General features: G+C 36.0%; 1 protein-coding gene across 3 annotated transcripts in view; it reads right to left on the reverse strand.

Moving 5' to 3' along the window:
• The window catches only part of RASGRF2 (Ras protein specific guanine nucleotide releasing factor 2), a 318717-nt gene that overhangs the window by 191091 nt on the left and 111683 nt on the right, over positions 1-15943 (reverse strand). For all 3 annotated transcript variants that reach the window (XM_027864223.1, XM_027864221.1, XM_027864220.1), the window contains exons 3-5: positions 11282-11429; positions 8434-8523; positions 941-1194 (exon numbers count right to left, since the gene is read on the reverse strand). In XM_027864223.1, coding sequence (XP_027720024.1) covers positions 941-1194; positions 8434-8523; positions 11282-11429 — 492 coding nt within the window. The remainder of the gene's footprint in view (positions 1-940; positions 1195-8433; positions 8524-11281; positions 11430-15943) is intronic.

The following is a 15943-nucleotide window of genomic DNA, read 5'->3' on the forward strand; positions in this document are numbered from 1 at the left end:
CCACCTATATGTACAAAAATATTTATAGCGACTTTTTTCTGGAGGCAAAGAATTAGAAATAGAGGAGATGCCCATTAATTTAGGAATGGCTAAACAAGTTGCAGTATGTGATTATGATGGAATATTATTGTACTATAAGAAATGATAAGCAGGATGTTCTCGGAAAAACCCGGAAAGACTTGCATGGGCTGATGCAAAATGAAATGTATTGTGTATAAAGTAACAGCAATGTATTAGATGATCAGCTGGGAATGACTTAGCTATTCTCAGCAATACAACGATCCAAGACAACTCTGAAGGACTTATGATGAAAAATGTTATCCATCCCCACAGAAAGAAGTGATGGTGTCTGAATACAAATTGAAGCATGCTCTTTTTTTACTTTATTTTTCTCGAGTTTTTTTTGTCTATGTTTTCTTTCACAACATAACTAATATGGAAATGTTTTGCATGACTATACATGTATAATCTACATTGAATTGCTTGCCTTCTCAATGGGGGGCGGTGAGGAGGGAGGAAGGGAGAGAATTTGGAACTCAAAGTTTTAAAAACCAATGTTAAAACTGTTTTTACATGTAACTAGGAAAAATAAAATACTAAATTAAAAAAGGATGAAAAAAAGAAAAAGGTCCCATCCTTTCTTGCTTTGGGGGTGACCAGACCCCTCCAAGAATGAAAGCAACAAGCTGAATGTCAAATTGTGAAGATGATTAAAAGTATGCAGAAGCCATGTGAGAAAATGATGAAGAAGAAAAATGAATGGGCAATGATGACGGGATTCACTTTTAACATCTTAAGGAAAATAACAGGCCACAGGAACTTAAGAATCTAGTCTTCTGAGGAAAAAAAAAAGAACCTTAAAAACAGGCCATTGGACTGGTGGTTATTGTTATTTTTATCATTCACATAATCAAGTGAACCAAATAATCCCAAACCTTACCTATTGAGGAAAATGCTGCTGACATCATCATGGGTGATTGGAGGTTTCTTTGAGCTCGCAGCCATTCTTAAAGGGCGTAGAAAACAGTTAACAAGAACATACAACTGATGCACATACTCTGATTCAGCCTCAACCATGTTGAAAACAATCTGGTTTCTCTTTCTCATACTTTCAGCATGGGGAGAACAGATATAATCCTGAACAATTGTTTTCCATTTTCTTCTACATAACCATCCTCGCATGAAGCTCTGAACCTAAAGAGAACAGCCAAAGAGAAATAAATCTACATGAGTTAACAGCATTTTGACTGGTTAAGCAAGGCAATAATTTGTGCTGCATGCAAAAGTAAATGTTTTAAAGTATGGAAATTATGTTGATCAGATACCCTCATTCCCATAAGACCTGGAGAATTCCTGTGGTTGACTTGTTTAGAAGGCCAGTGATCATTTATTTCTGAACTTTTTAACAGCAGGAATAAGTCACTAGAGATTAACACATTTTATATATTGTACCCACATATGTCTGAATGCTGAGAGGTTTGGTAGTAAAGAGGGTTGACCTTGGAGTAAGTCATGGATAGCACTTAAGTGATTAGAGGCAAGTCATTTGATGTCTCAGTGCCAGAGACAATCATATAAAGATTATAAGTTAGATAAGCTATTGGTCTGCATTGATGGCAGGAATTTCCACACTAAGAGTTCCCCATACTGATGAAATTACAATCTGAGAGACAGAGACAGACAGAGATAGAGAAATAGAGAGAGACAGAGAGACAGAGAAAAGCAGTGACAGAGAGAGAGAAGAGGGAGGGAAACAGGAGGGAAAGAGAGGGAGTGAATAGAGGAGAGAAAAAGAGAGATAGACAGTGACAAAGACACAGACAGAAAGACAGAGAGAAATCAACAAAAACCCTCCAAACCACATACATGCTAGGTGATGACCAAAGAATATGTCATAAAAACTGACTACTTACCCTGTGATTAAAGTGTGTATATTAAAGTAAATAAAACACTCATCTAAAAGTCGAGATTTTTTTTGTTCTGGATTTTAGTGTGAAAAGCTGTGCAGCCCCAAATAAATCACTTAATGTCCCTAGAACTGTGTTTTCTCCTTTGAAAAATTAAATTATTAGACCAATCTCTTAGGTCCCTTTAAGATGATGATAGTGTTCCCAATGTCTCCCTACAATTAATGTTTCTTAGAGGCAGGGTGATGTAGCAGTCAGAGCACTAGACTTGCAGTAAGGGAGAACTGGATTTGCATCCTGCCTTAGACATTAGCTGAATCACCCTGGGCAAGTCATCTAACCTCTGTCAACCTCAGTTTCCTCATTTGCTTAACAGGGATAATAATGTCTGCAGTCTTTACCTCACACAACTGTTGTGAGGAGAAAATAATATAAATAAAGGATCTTGCAAATCTCAAAGCGCTATATAAATGTCAGTTATTATTAACTTATGTTGTTTTGATGCCCACTTTCATTGCAAAATCCTTTTTGAGCTATTCTTATTTCCCATCTATTAAAATTTCAAGAAGAGAGTATAAAAGATTTTACTATTAAGCTAACTATAGGAGACGATATCACCGTACTAGTTGCATATATGAGTCCTTTAATATATTCTTCACTCATGAATGAAGAGAGACTCCCCTTATCTAAAATCATTAACACAGCAAGTTTTGGAAAAAATATCATGCGATGATAGTGATATTTTAACAATAACCTCAATTCACTAGGCAATGTCACATATGGCAAAGAATTCTGGATTCTAGGTAGACCTGTCCTAGGGCAAGATATTTTATATCTCTTGGTCACAGTTTCCCTGTATGAATTATGCAAGATGATTTCTCAAGTTACATTTCAAGTTTTAACAAATTTTGTAATCAGATTTATGGTGTATCTAAGTAACAGTTTTGTTAAGCTGAAAATACAGATTAAAACGAAAACATCTCACCACTACCGAACCTTTTTTTTAAGCATAACTGTTGATTCAACACATTCTCTATTTTTTCTCATTATTTTGTCCACATGGACTCTATTCTCTCTTATTTAAACTAACTCCCTCTTTTCCTGTGCTATAATACTTTTGCTTGCCTGAAGGTTTTAGCACTACACTATAAATTTTCACATATGCAAAGAAATCATCATGCCTCCAAAAAATCAACTACAATTTTTAAAAAATAAAAAGCATCATACTAGAAATTTTATATGATGTGTGAACAAATTTACAGGGAATTTCTGTAACTATCAATTTCAAATTTTCAGTTTAATTTACATTACCTTGTATATACATCTTTTAAAGTAGACACTAACTTATCTGTAAATCATCTTCACACTGGTAGGTTGAAACAATCCAACTGCAGAGAGAAGTTGGATTTGGAACTGAGTGGATAACAAAGTCAATTTTAAAAGTTTTTTAAATTCATTTAAATTAATTTTAATTCAAAAATCAAATTATAAAAAAGTCTTACATTTAATGAGATAAGAGTAAATTGTCAAAAAAAAATTAAAAGGCAAAAATTTCAAAGTAAGATTTAAATTACAATAGACAGCATTTATAGAGTGCTTTAAGGTTCCAAAGCACTTATTTGAGCCTCACAACAACCCTGGGACATAGGCATTATTATTATTATTATTATCCCCATTTTACAGAGCAGACAACTGAGGCTGATCTTTGAAGACAATTATATTCCATGTTTTATTGCCATAGAGCAAAAGAAGGAGAATGTTAGTATTAAAAGAAAAAATGAACTCTTTTTCTCATGGGAATTTTAAGGTCAGTAGAGAAGCTTTGCAACTTCTCAAAAGCAATCCAGATCACTCTCCTTCTGTTCAATTTTGGGCCCCACCTAGCTGCCTATCCATGCTGTTATGTACTAGATCAATGTACTGATGGAAAAAATCAATAGGGTATCCATCCAAATACATATTGAAATCTGGGCAACAGATATTCTTCACCCACAGTATGGTTGAATGGAAGGAGTACTAGCTTTGGAATCTGAAGACCTAGAATCAAATCCTGCCTCTATCGTTTACTACCTGTGTGACCTTGGACAACTCACTTACCCATTTTTGGTCCTCAGTTTCCTCATATATAAAATTCAGGGACTGGACTAAATGACCTTTTCCTTCCAGTTCTAAATCCATAAGCTGTAATGGACCAAACTCCTCTGAGTCATTACAAATCTCCTTCAGAAGATTCTGCAGTGTTTGGAGGCTTGATGTAATCAGTAAGATGTCATCGGCAAACACGAGCATCAGGAGGACTTCACCATATACAGAAAATCCCTCTTCTACCTGTAGTCTATTTTGGATCATCTTTATTACAGTGCAAAATACCTTTAACAAATGCATATCTTCCCTATTTTATGCCTCATTTGATGTTTATAATCAAAAGATTGTTGAACAAGGTTATTTCCACCATTATATGTTTCAAGGAATCTTGAATGATTTTCATGTATGGGTCAGAGATGCCTTGTTGGAAAAGCGTCTGTAACACAACATTTTATCCCACCAAATCAAGTGTTTTTTTCATAATCATAACAAATAAGCACAATGGATTCTTATATTCCACATCTTTACTTAATTATAAGATGGTAAAGACATGGTCCTTTGCTGCATATCACTTTTGAAAGGCTGCATGCTCCCTACTATATTCTCCTTGAGGATTCCTTCAACTTGTGTATGAAGATTTTGTATAAAGAGTAGAGATATAGGTTGGTAATTATTTAGGTTATGTCAGCCACCTTTCTCAGATTCATAACATCTGAGTTTCCCTCACACACACATTTGGTATCTTTCCCCCTTTAAGATACTGTATATTGCTTTTTCGATACCCTCACAATTGTGTTGCCTCTGGCATGGATCTCCTCTCTAGACGTGGCCTAGGATAGCAACTTTTCCTATCTTCATTCTCTTTAGTATCATTTCTTTCTCCTCTATAAGCACCTCCAAGACTGTGACAGTGTGTTGGTTCTGCTGTCCATGATGAAGAAAATAGTTGCTAAAATAATTTTTACAAATCTTTCCCATTTTTCTTCTCTTTGTAGTCTTCCTTCCATTTTCATTCTTGAATGCCCTTGGGATGATTTTATTTAATTGGATACGTTGTCAAATTTTCTTTAAGTTGGTTTTACCCTCCCTATATCTTTCTGCTTTAGGAGATAATATTGTTTACAATCATTCATCATCCATCTTCATAAGATTCCACAAGCAAGTTTATAATCTAATCTGGTGTTGCCTTTGGCAAGTAGGTCAGATGTTTGCTGAATAAGGCACTCTCTCAGTCTCCTTGTTATGGCAATTAACTTACATTGGTTAAGTGTCTGGATAAAATTATTAATACTTGGTATCAATGTTTTTTCTGTTATCCATTTTCCATTTTTTATTCTCAAATACTTGCTTATTTAAGGTAAGTTGTTTCAATTGTACACTTTTTTCATAATTATTCTTAATTTTTTGTACAAATTTTTATCTTGATTTTGAAGAATCTAGATAGCTAACTTCAAGAGAACTCTCGAATCAATAAGAGGTCTTTTCCTATTTGTTAAAATATAATAAATTCCTGGAGAAGATGTGGGAAAATTAGAACACTAATGCATTGTTGGTGGAGTTGTGAACTGATCCCAACCATTCTGTAGAGCAATTTAGAACTACGCCCAAAGGGCTATAAAATTGTGCATACCCTTTGACCCAGCAATATGACTTCTAGGTCTGTATCCTAAAGAGATCATAAAAATGGGAAAAGGACCCACATGTACAAAAATATTTATAGCAGCTTTTCCTGTGGTGACAAAGAATTGGAAATTGAGGGTATGCCCATCAATTGGGGAATGGCTGAACAAGTTGTACTATATGAATATAATGGAATACTATTGCACTATAAAAAAGATGAGCAGGCAGACTTCAGAAAAACCTGGAAAGACTTGAATGAAGTGATACTGGGTGAAATGAGCAGAACCAGGAGAACACTGTACACAGTAACAGGTACGCTGTGCGATGACTGACTTTGATAGACTTGGCTCTTCCCAGCAATGCAAGGATCTAAGACAACTCCAAAAGACTTAGGATGGAAAATGCTATCTACATCCAGAGAAAGAACTATGGAGTCTGAATGCAGATAGAAGCATACTATTTGCTCTCCTTTTCCTTTGTTGTTTTGTTTTATCGCTTCATTCTTGTGGTTCCTCCCATTAGTTCTAATTGTTCTTTACATCATGACTAATGGGAAAATATGCTTAATCTGAATGTCTAAGTAGAGCCTATATCAGATTGCACACTGTGTTGGGGGAGGGAAGAGGGAAGGGAAGAAAATTTAAAACTCAAAATCTTATGGAAATGAATGTTGAAAACTAAAAATAAATTAATTATTAATAAAAATATATAATACATTTTATTATTTCTGGCAAACACCATATATTATTATATTTCAGATACATCTGAGGTTATATGGGTCTTTGAAGGCTAGCCTGGAAAATGATCTTTTATAATATTGTTCTTAGGGGAAAATGCATTTAGAATTTTGAAAAATAACTTATACTCAAATTTTTGGAATAAAACATAGTCAAAAATTATGATGAGTCTATAAAATATATCTTTAGCCTATTAATTAATTTAAAAATTGAGTGCCTACAATGAGCAAAGCATAGCATTAAGTGCTAGGGACACAAAGACTGAAGTGAAACAGTGCCTGCCCACAAGGGGCCTGCATTTTAATTGGAGAAACAATGTAGATATACAAAATATAAGTATATACAGAATATCTATGTGTGTATATGTACATATACATACACATATACATACACACATATACACATACATAATTAATACAAGATGGCTTTAGAAGGGAAGGCATAGCAACTGCGGGAATAAGAAAAAGCTTTGTGGAGAAGGTTGACCTTGAGCTGAGCACTGAAAGAAATAAGGGATTCCAAGAGGTGGAGGTGAGGAAGAAAAGCACTTCAGGTATAAGGGACAGCCAGTGAAAAGGCAGAGATGTAAGATGGCATATCATATGTGAGGAAAAGCAAGTAGTCCAGGATAACTAGACAGTGCAAAGAGGGATCAATGTTTAAACTGATCAATCCTTATTAATAATCTTTCTTTAGTGTTACCCAGAGGATGATGAACACATGAATTTAAGTTTACGTTACTCATGACTGACTTAAATGCTATTGACTGGTAGCTAAGAAGAGTTTGTCCAGTGGCCTGAGGTTAGAAACATTTGAACAAAAGAATCAGTAAAGAAGCAAAAGAAGTCCTGAAAAAACAAGCTGAAGTGCAGTGGTCACTCATGGGCCTGATCCCACTGGTGACAGGCATGGGAGTTTTGAATTCCTCCCTTTATGACCTGAGACAGTGCACGCCCTCCCAAGGCAGCCTGGTGACCCACTGCTCCCAGAGGCTCACTCTCCTGGTGCCAGACTTAGTGTGGACCCCCACCCAATCAGCTGCAGTTCAGAACTCCTAAGCTCAAGTGATCCACCAACTTCAGCCTTCCCAGTATGCCACCATGCCTGCCCACAAAATCCTCTTATTAAACAGGCTAGTTAAAATCAGGTAACATAATTATAAAACACAAAGTATGGTGGTATCTGGTTCTTCACCAACTTTCTGGGATTTCAGACGACAGGAGGATAGAGAGACTGTCTCTCTGGATATCTACAGTAAAACCCACATTAGAGCCAACATTTCTATCCTCAATATGCTAACACTTGAGGAAAAAACTGTGCTAAGTGTTCCCAAAGAATAAGCATAATAAGCAAATGCTTTTTAAAAATAACTTCACAAAGTATTAAAATCAGGGAGAAGGATAAATAAAGTCAGCAGACTAAGGAAAGTAGAGAAGTGTCTTAGACTGAATGAGGACATCTTTGTTCTTGACTCTACCACTCGCTAACTGCATGACTTTGAGAGATTCTTTGGGGCTCAGTTCCCTCACACGTAAAATGAGGCTGGGGGCTGCCAGATGATTTTTAAGATGTTTTCCAGCTCTAACATTCTATGATTTTAGAACCTAATATTGTTTTAGCTACCCCAACAGGGTTACTTTTTCATTATAGGTTTTGGCATCACTCCCTGAGTTTCTCAAGAGAGGGGATTACTGGAAGCTGGCAGATTCTAATTACCAAGCTGGAGCGTCTCCACAGAGGAAGCACTATCTTAAGTTATCTAAAGGGTAAAGCTGGCATTTACTCGTGGGAACATGCGGGTTATGCTCTGTTTGGAGAAAAGCAAGAGGCAGCTATGGTGCAAAATAGCTAACTTTGGAGCTTGGGGCCTGAGTTAGAATCCCAGCTCTGCTACCTACTACCTGCATGACACAATTCTCTGGACTCACTTCTACAAAGTAAGGGTTTTGGATATAATGACCTCTGACGTCCTTTACAGCTCTGCAGCTTTCCTCTATGATCCTGGGGCGAGAAGGACGACATCCCGAAGTCACATTGACTCACTGGTATAGCCTCTTTCAGGCTTCAAACTTCCAAGCACCTACCTTTTTAATCTTTTTGATGTCCGGATCTTCATCTTCCTGGTTGCCCTGATACGGTCGCATTCGTTCCTTGGTTTTATTAAGAGCAATAATCTAAGAATCAAACAAAACCAACATCTTAGAATGTTTACTTCTATCTCAATCACCATGGATTATCTCTCCTTACACATCGAAGGGCAGACCACTCAGACACGACACGAATGAGATTTCATCTAAAAGTCTGTGACAAGCGTGGATTTCGTCCTGGACTACAAGTGACTGGATTAAGGGAAGTGGAAGTGTGTGTGTGCTGGGCCACAAAAAAGAACACAGGCTTGACTAATGATCATCAGGCAAAGGCCTACCTCTCTTCCTCAAAGGCTCGGCAAAATATCTACATTCTTTCGAATGGAATGCTGGCCAAGATGCTCTCTAAGGATCTCTAAAGCAATATACTTAGATCGTGGCTCTCCAATCATATCTAGCTCTTTTATGCATGCCCTCAAATTCTTCAGAACCTCTCAGGGTTAAGAGTTTATGGGTCACATAGGAATGATTTGACTCCATTTGGGAGTGAGAAAACTAATTCTTAACAGGTGACTGCGGTGTAACACAAGTGTTAGCAATATTCCCAATCAGCCAAAGGAATTGTAGTTCTTCAGACTCCACCCTGATTCTATGAGGGATAAGGAATCATGAAAATCTCTGATTTATTTCTGTCTTGTGTACATCAGAGAAATGGAGTGCTATGGAAACACCCAGTTAGGCTCCCTCATTTAAGCTTTAAAACAAAAGATATTAATATGCAGCTCAATGCCAGATGTATTTGGGACCCATGTGGACCTACTAATAAACATCAATTTAGACACCAGTAGTCCTTATAGGCCATCGAATGGCCTAATAACTATTTAAATTAATTCAATGGAACACATGTTTATTATGCATCTAATATATGCAAGGCACTGTGCTAGATGCTGGAGATACAAAGGAAAATTGATGGTATCATAGGATCATCAAACTAGAGCTGAAAAAGACCTCAAAAGCCATCTAGTCCACCCCCCTCATTTTACAGATGAGGAAACTGAGGCCCAGGGACATGAAGTGATTTGTTCAATGAAGTTCACACAGGTAGTGGCAGAATCAGGTTCTCTGACTCCTAAGCCAGTACTTTTTCCATTGCTTTCATGCTTTGCATCCCAAGTACCTAGGACAGTGTCTTACTCCTAGCAGGTGCTTCATGTTTACTGAATGAATAGGTATGACATGGGCCCCTACTATCAAGAAGCTTCCATCATTACTTAAGTAGATGCTCTTTCACTAAGTGATAGATAAAGAGGAAAACTGGGACTTGGTAATGTACTCTAGTGATTATCTAACTATACAAAAATACTGGCTACTTAAAATTTTTGGGTTAGATCAAAATCCAGACTAGAATACAGTATCCTGAAAACATGCTAGGATATGCAAATACTGGGTAACAATGTTTGGCACCACGTTTATCTCATAATGTAAATATCTTCCTCTCCCACTGTCAGACAAGTATCTATTCAAGCTTACTGCACCAAAGAAAGAAAACAGTAATTTTGCTTTAAATTATAGTGCCAGATATAGTCTTTTAAAATGCAGGTTTGTTGTTTATTTTTTTAAGCTATATCGGATTTTGGTGCTTAATCAAGATGGCATCAACTCTAATGACACGGTGATCACAGACTGTAACTTATCACAACAGAAGCTATCACACATCACAGCTGGAATCAGCATACATCATTGCCCTGCATAGCAGAGATGATACACTTAGAACAGCAAGTAAAACCCCTCCACAGAATTTGCAAGGGGGTGTTTTAGCAGAAGATCTGAAAGAAAAGAACAGAAAAACCCTACCAAAATATTGAGGCATTCAAGTTCTAACATTGCTGAACAGAAACAGTTCAGCTAGCCTGATGAGTGCATATCTTTGAACTACAATTGCTTGCGTAGATTCAGGGATATAGCAACCACATACCAGCCAGGGCCAGGGGAGAAGCTTTCTCTTCTTTCATGCCTCTCAGAATCCCCAGAGGGGTAGACCTCCTAGGTCACCAAGGGTGAAGCATAGAAATGTAACAGAAACAGAGCTTGCATTGTGGCTAAGCCATCCCAGCTCTGTAAGACGTAAAAGAACCTCTTATCTATTGCCAAAATGTAAGCCCCTTCCAGGGCTACACAGTATAAGAAACTCACATATCAAATGACCCTCTGTGGAGCCTTCTACCTATCAGGCAAAGGGGAGAATCATTCTTTGTTTAATCATTCAGTAGAAGTTGCATTGACAATGCCAATACACTCTCTCATATGCCCATATGAAGGACAGAAAGTTGTGCTCATTTGGATTCAGGGAGGGACAGATCCCTTTAATCAGATTCTTAATCTAATTGGATTCTTTCCTGATTATCCATCTGTATTTCGGCTGAAATCATAAACAACGTCAAGTAGAGTGCTCTTGGAAGAGTAAATCAGAACCCAAAAAAACTACAGTCAACTCCTGATTATCTGCACTGATGGAAGGAAGCAAAGGCAAAACAAAGAAATCAAAAAACCCAAAACAAAAACCCAGACGGTCCAAAAGTCAATTCTATTTGGCTTCAAAATGTATTACATGTACTGGCATGTGAAGCACATTTACCTTATTGATGAAAATTTGCTTATACTAACATTGAAACTAGCTAGCACTCAGAGCATATGGAGAGCTGTAGCCCACTAGCATTCTGTGTAGCAGAGAAAAGCCAGGGTCTGAATTTCAACATCTTATGGGCAATCCTCAGGCTGATAATGATGAGTTGACTGCATAACAGTGAAACAATAAGAAGGGATTGATTGACAGGTTGGGAAATACCTCTGATTTAAGCCTTTCAATTTCAGTGTCTTGATCCTCAAGCTGATGTCGGAGTTGGTTAGCTGCAATTTTTTCTGTCTCTACGATCTGAACTAGATGGATGTACTTCTGCATTAACACTTCTCTCTCAATCAGAATGTCTGAATAACTTGAGAGAAAATTACACTATTAGTCACTCAGATATTGTTTTACTAATGTTCCAAACATGGCATTTTCAAACATTTCATTTGTAACAGAATCAAGAAATCTCATTTATTTTGCGTTGTTCTCTTTTGCATCTGTAAACATTTTTGGCATGCATTCACAATCTAATCGTACTTGCTTAATTCTTTTAGTTCCATATAAATTGAATCATCATTATTTTATATTTCAATAATTCAGCAAGTATAATTCCATAAACATTTATTGATTGCCTGGTAAAAATAAATTATACTATTTCTGCACTCAAGAGATTAAAATTTAACATAGAGAGAATAGCTTTATGCTGGATAAAATACAGTACAAAAACAAAGAAGTTTTAATGCTTACAGATACATATTATAATTAGTATGTTTAACAGATATAATAAGATATATGTATATCTGTATATATTTCTGCTTTTATGTACACATATAAGCAGAAATTTAAACTAAGTAGACAGGGAACGATGACCTTGTCTCTTTAGCATAACTTCTGATCTGGCTCCAATTCATTTGCTGGCTAAGCCTGAGAGGATCTTGGGAATGTTTAATCCTAATTTAGATAGTTATCTGAAACACAGGCACTCTATGCCCAGACATAGGGGCCCAAAAGAAAATACTTTATCTTAGTTAAGTGCACTCTTACTGATCCTTATTAGCTAGGTGTGGTGGCTTTACTCAAAGAGCACTCAGCCTATACTCAAAACGGAGAGATTACAGACATTATACTCCAGGAACTAGAGCTGAGATATATGGTGGTGGCCCTAAAGAAAAGGGCACAGAAACTGGCAACAAGGAGCATAATATACGGCCACCATGATACTATCTGAGAAAAGCTGATATGACATGTCCAGCAGTTACTTGTAGACATTGTGCCCAATAATGAACAGGTCTAGTAAGAGTAGTGCAAAGGTATCACCAGAAGACATCAATGGACCTGAAGTAATGGAGGCATAAGCTGCTCCCTTACAAATATATCTTGGCTACACATGAATGGTCTCCCTATGCATAATTACTCTCTGTACTGATAGTATATGTATGGGAACAATACGCCTAAAATTTATAGAAGGAACATTCTATTGTTCCTTCTTTATATCTTTATTTGCTATGTTATTTCATTAAATGCCTCTGTTTTTAACTATGTCCTCCAGAATAAAAGTTAATACATTGATATGGGCTTAAGAACTATGGTACTGAGTGAATGTATCCCTTGAACTTGGGGATAGCAAATCTGGGGGGCAGGGACCAAGGAGTGAGAATGGGTAGCCCAGGTGATATTCTAATAAAGGAGGTGATACATTTTTCCACAAGCTACTAATATACAGGAGAATCTTTTAATTGCCTAAGAGAAATACAAAGTGTTTTGAGACCCATTAACTTTACTTCCCAGCTAAACTATAATTTCATAATGTGAGCCAAAAAAATGCAAAGAATTACCTTCTGTTTTAATAAGGAAATGGCTAATTAAAATTTTTTCTTATAATTAGTTATACATATTTGCTTCTCTTTGTAAACTTTGACTGTTTCTTCTTCCAAATATAAGATCTACTATTTTTCTTCCAAAATCAAGTAAATCATCTATTCACTTTAGCAGGCATTCCTTCTGAGTTAAATCCCATGGGCTGATAATCAGTATCTACAACCTGGGCTTTGGATGATAGAGGAAAAATAGATGCCTATTTTTTACATAGTTTTGTGGCTTTTTGAATCCTGCCTCCCTTACTACTTTCCCTACTTAGTGTGGTTAAATTAATAGACATTCTTGGGCATTCTTCCTTCCACTCCCCACAATGATTCAGCAATCACAGCTCTACTGTTTGACCAAAGGTAAATCTCCACTTCTCCAGGCCTGCAGGGGTTTGGGCTAAATCATCTATAAAGTTTCTTTACAAAATTAAATCTTATAAGAATGAGCAAAGTGAAGATAATACACCCAGAGCTAAACTTAAGAACTATGCACTGATTCTTGAATTATATTTTTAATTTAATCACTTTCATGTTCTGAGTCAGTACTAAAATGTTTGTAACAGATATATCACAAGTTCTATCTGTATAGGAGTAAATATTACAATGGAGAATTTTTTAAAAATTTTGGTTCTATATGATCATATCTTATGTGTATGGCAAGAAAGGCATAATGAGAAACCAGCAGCGACCAGTTAGTGGAGCTAACAGACAGAACAACAGAACACAACTACCTAACAAATGTGGCACTTGGGTGCCTAGTAGAAATAAAGCATGGAAATCTGTGGCCAGAAAGCTCTTAATCAAATCAATACTTAACACTTACTAAAAGTACGTATTGTTTTACAAGGAAATATTTTTTTTCAATCTTGCTTTTTTTTTAAGAGGAATTTTAGTGTAATTAGGCAGTCAGAGCAGTGAATTACTCTTGAAATGATTATATTTCCTAGACTAGTACTCCCCCAACTTAAACATTTTATTTAATGAGCAAATTTTAAAATCCAAGGATTTCTGCCAAGTCTGTTCATCATCTCAGCTCAAGTGCAAAATGTAGATGTCATCTATGTTACCTCTGCTTTATAGGGGAGAATAATGAAATCAAACTATAGAAATCACTTGATGGGGAACCAATATAGAATCCATCTGCCAAAAATCAACAGATGGCAATCTGTGGTCTTTGAGTCTTAATCATCTAGACTCAAACCAACAAAAACCATCAATGCACCAAGTAAAAGAAATTGGAATGTCTATGTAAATGTTAAAGATTCCCAAGGAGACAATGAATTCAAGCATGGGCCTATGTCTTTTTTTTTCCATAAGAGGGTAAAAATTATATTAGCTTAGCAAGGTTATTTTCTTTCCAATGTTCAGTGTCTCAGCTTCTCATTCTACTTAATTTTGTCAGAAAAACCTATGAATTGAAGTATGAAACTAGTATTGATAGGAACTTGAGACACTATCAAAATTGCAAAGTATAGGCATGTAGTAGGGGATTTGAGAAATAAAAGACACATTCAAGTTTTTGCTTGAACTTCACTGAGAACACCATACTAGACCAGTATGTCTCTAATATCCTGAGATTTTCAGGAACAATAATAACAGAAGTAATAGCAATAATAACTCATACTTATGCAGAGTTTTAAGGCAGTTTTCTGGCACTGGTAAACAGAGCTGTTATATCCCAAACATGTTTGGTGGTAGCATTTGTACACACCTCTTCCTCCCACACTGTCATTATTGCTTTCCTCTTTCCCCGGCTCCCAAGCTCTGTTATCAGCTCCTTATAGCACTCAACAGTGAGGGAATCAATAATACTCATTAAGTGACAAATTACTGTGAAGGACTGTTCTGGGTGCTTATTGACTTGTTCCTCTATCCCCGCCCCCACTTATCAATAGTATTAGCTTGTTTTCTTGGCTGCTGGACTTTCCTTTCCACTCACAATTCCATAAAAATACTGGAACATCTTTTCTTGGTAGAGTAGTGATATGGGTCAAAAAGATTTACAAAAGGAAAAAATCTGAAGATCACTAAGTTTTCCCACAGAAAGGGATTTTATTTTTTCTTCTTACTGGCTGATGGATACAGCTTCATTACTTAAAACTCTGGTTCTAAGTTTAAGATACAGTGTTGTAAGTAACTTTTCCCCTCCCAACAATATAACAAAAAACAGACAAAATGCCATATTACAAACTTGTAAAGAAAGCCAATAATGGCGAATTCAATTTAAAATATCAAATTTATCCTTTCAAGACAATGAAATTTTAGGGAGTGTTTCCAGAAACAAACATACATTTTACAACACTGTGCTATAGAGCTGATGAAAATGATTTTAACATAATAGTTGTTGATTTTCTCCCTCCCTTTTGGAATTTTTTTTTTTTACAATTGTACATAAATCTCTATTGGTAGAAGTCTCTTAAAATTCCCCAAATAGGGGGGTATAGAAATCTATCCTGCCCTACAGGAAAATAGAAGGGGAAGGGGATAAGAAAAGGGGGGGGGAGAGATAGAAGGGAAGGCAGATTAGGAGAAGGGGTATTCAGAATGCATGCCATCTTGGGTTAGGGGGAGGGGAGAGATGGGGAGAAAATTTGGAACTCAAAATCCTGTGGAAGTGAATGTCGAAAACTAAAAATAAATAAATTTTTAAAAAAAGATCAAGAAATTAAAAAATATAAAAAAACAAAAAAAATTTCCCTTGTGTCATAAATAACTCACCACAGAGCTACTTTAAAATATATCTTCCCCTAAGTTTTTAACAAAGGATGTAATTTTTTAAAAATAATTTACACACTGGAATTTGGGAATAAATGTGTTATGTAAAGTACCATAAAACTGTATTTTTAAAAATATAAAAATAAAATTGAGGACATTTTTGAAATTGTATCTCATAACAAAATATTAAACTGTGTCCAACTTGGAATCTATTAAAAAAAATTCTCCAAAGAGTCTGAAGGAATGATTGATATATATATATATATATATATATAAATAATCTCTAAAGAATTAACTGGGA

This window comes from Vombatus ursinus, unplaced genomic scaffold (assembly GCF_900497805.2).
Source record: "Vombatus ursinus unplaced genomic scaffold, bare-nosed wombat genome assembly UNPS02014774.1, whole genome shotgun sequence".
Classification (NCBI taxonomy): Eukaryota; Metazoa; Chordata; class Mammalia; order Diprotodontia; family Vombatidae; genus Vombatus; species Vombatus ursinus.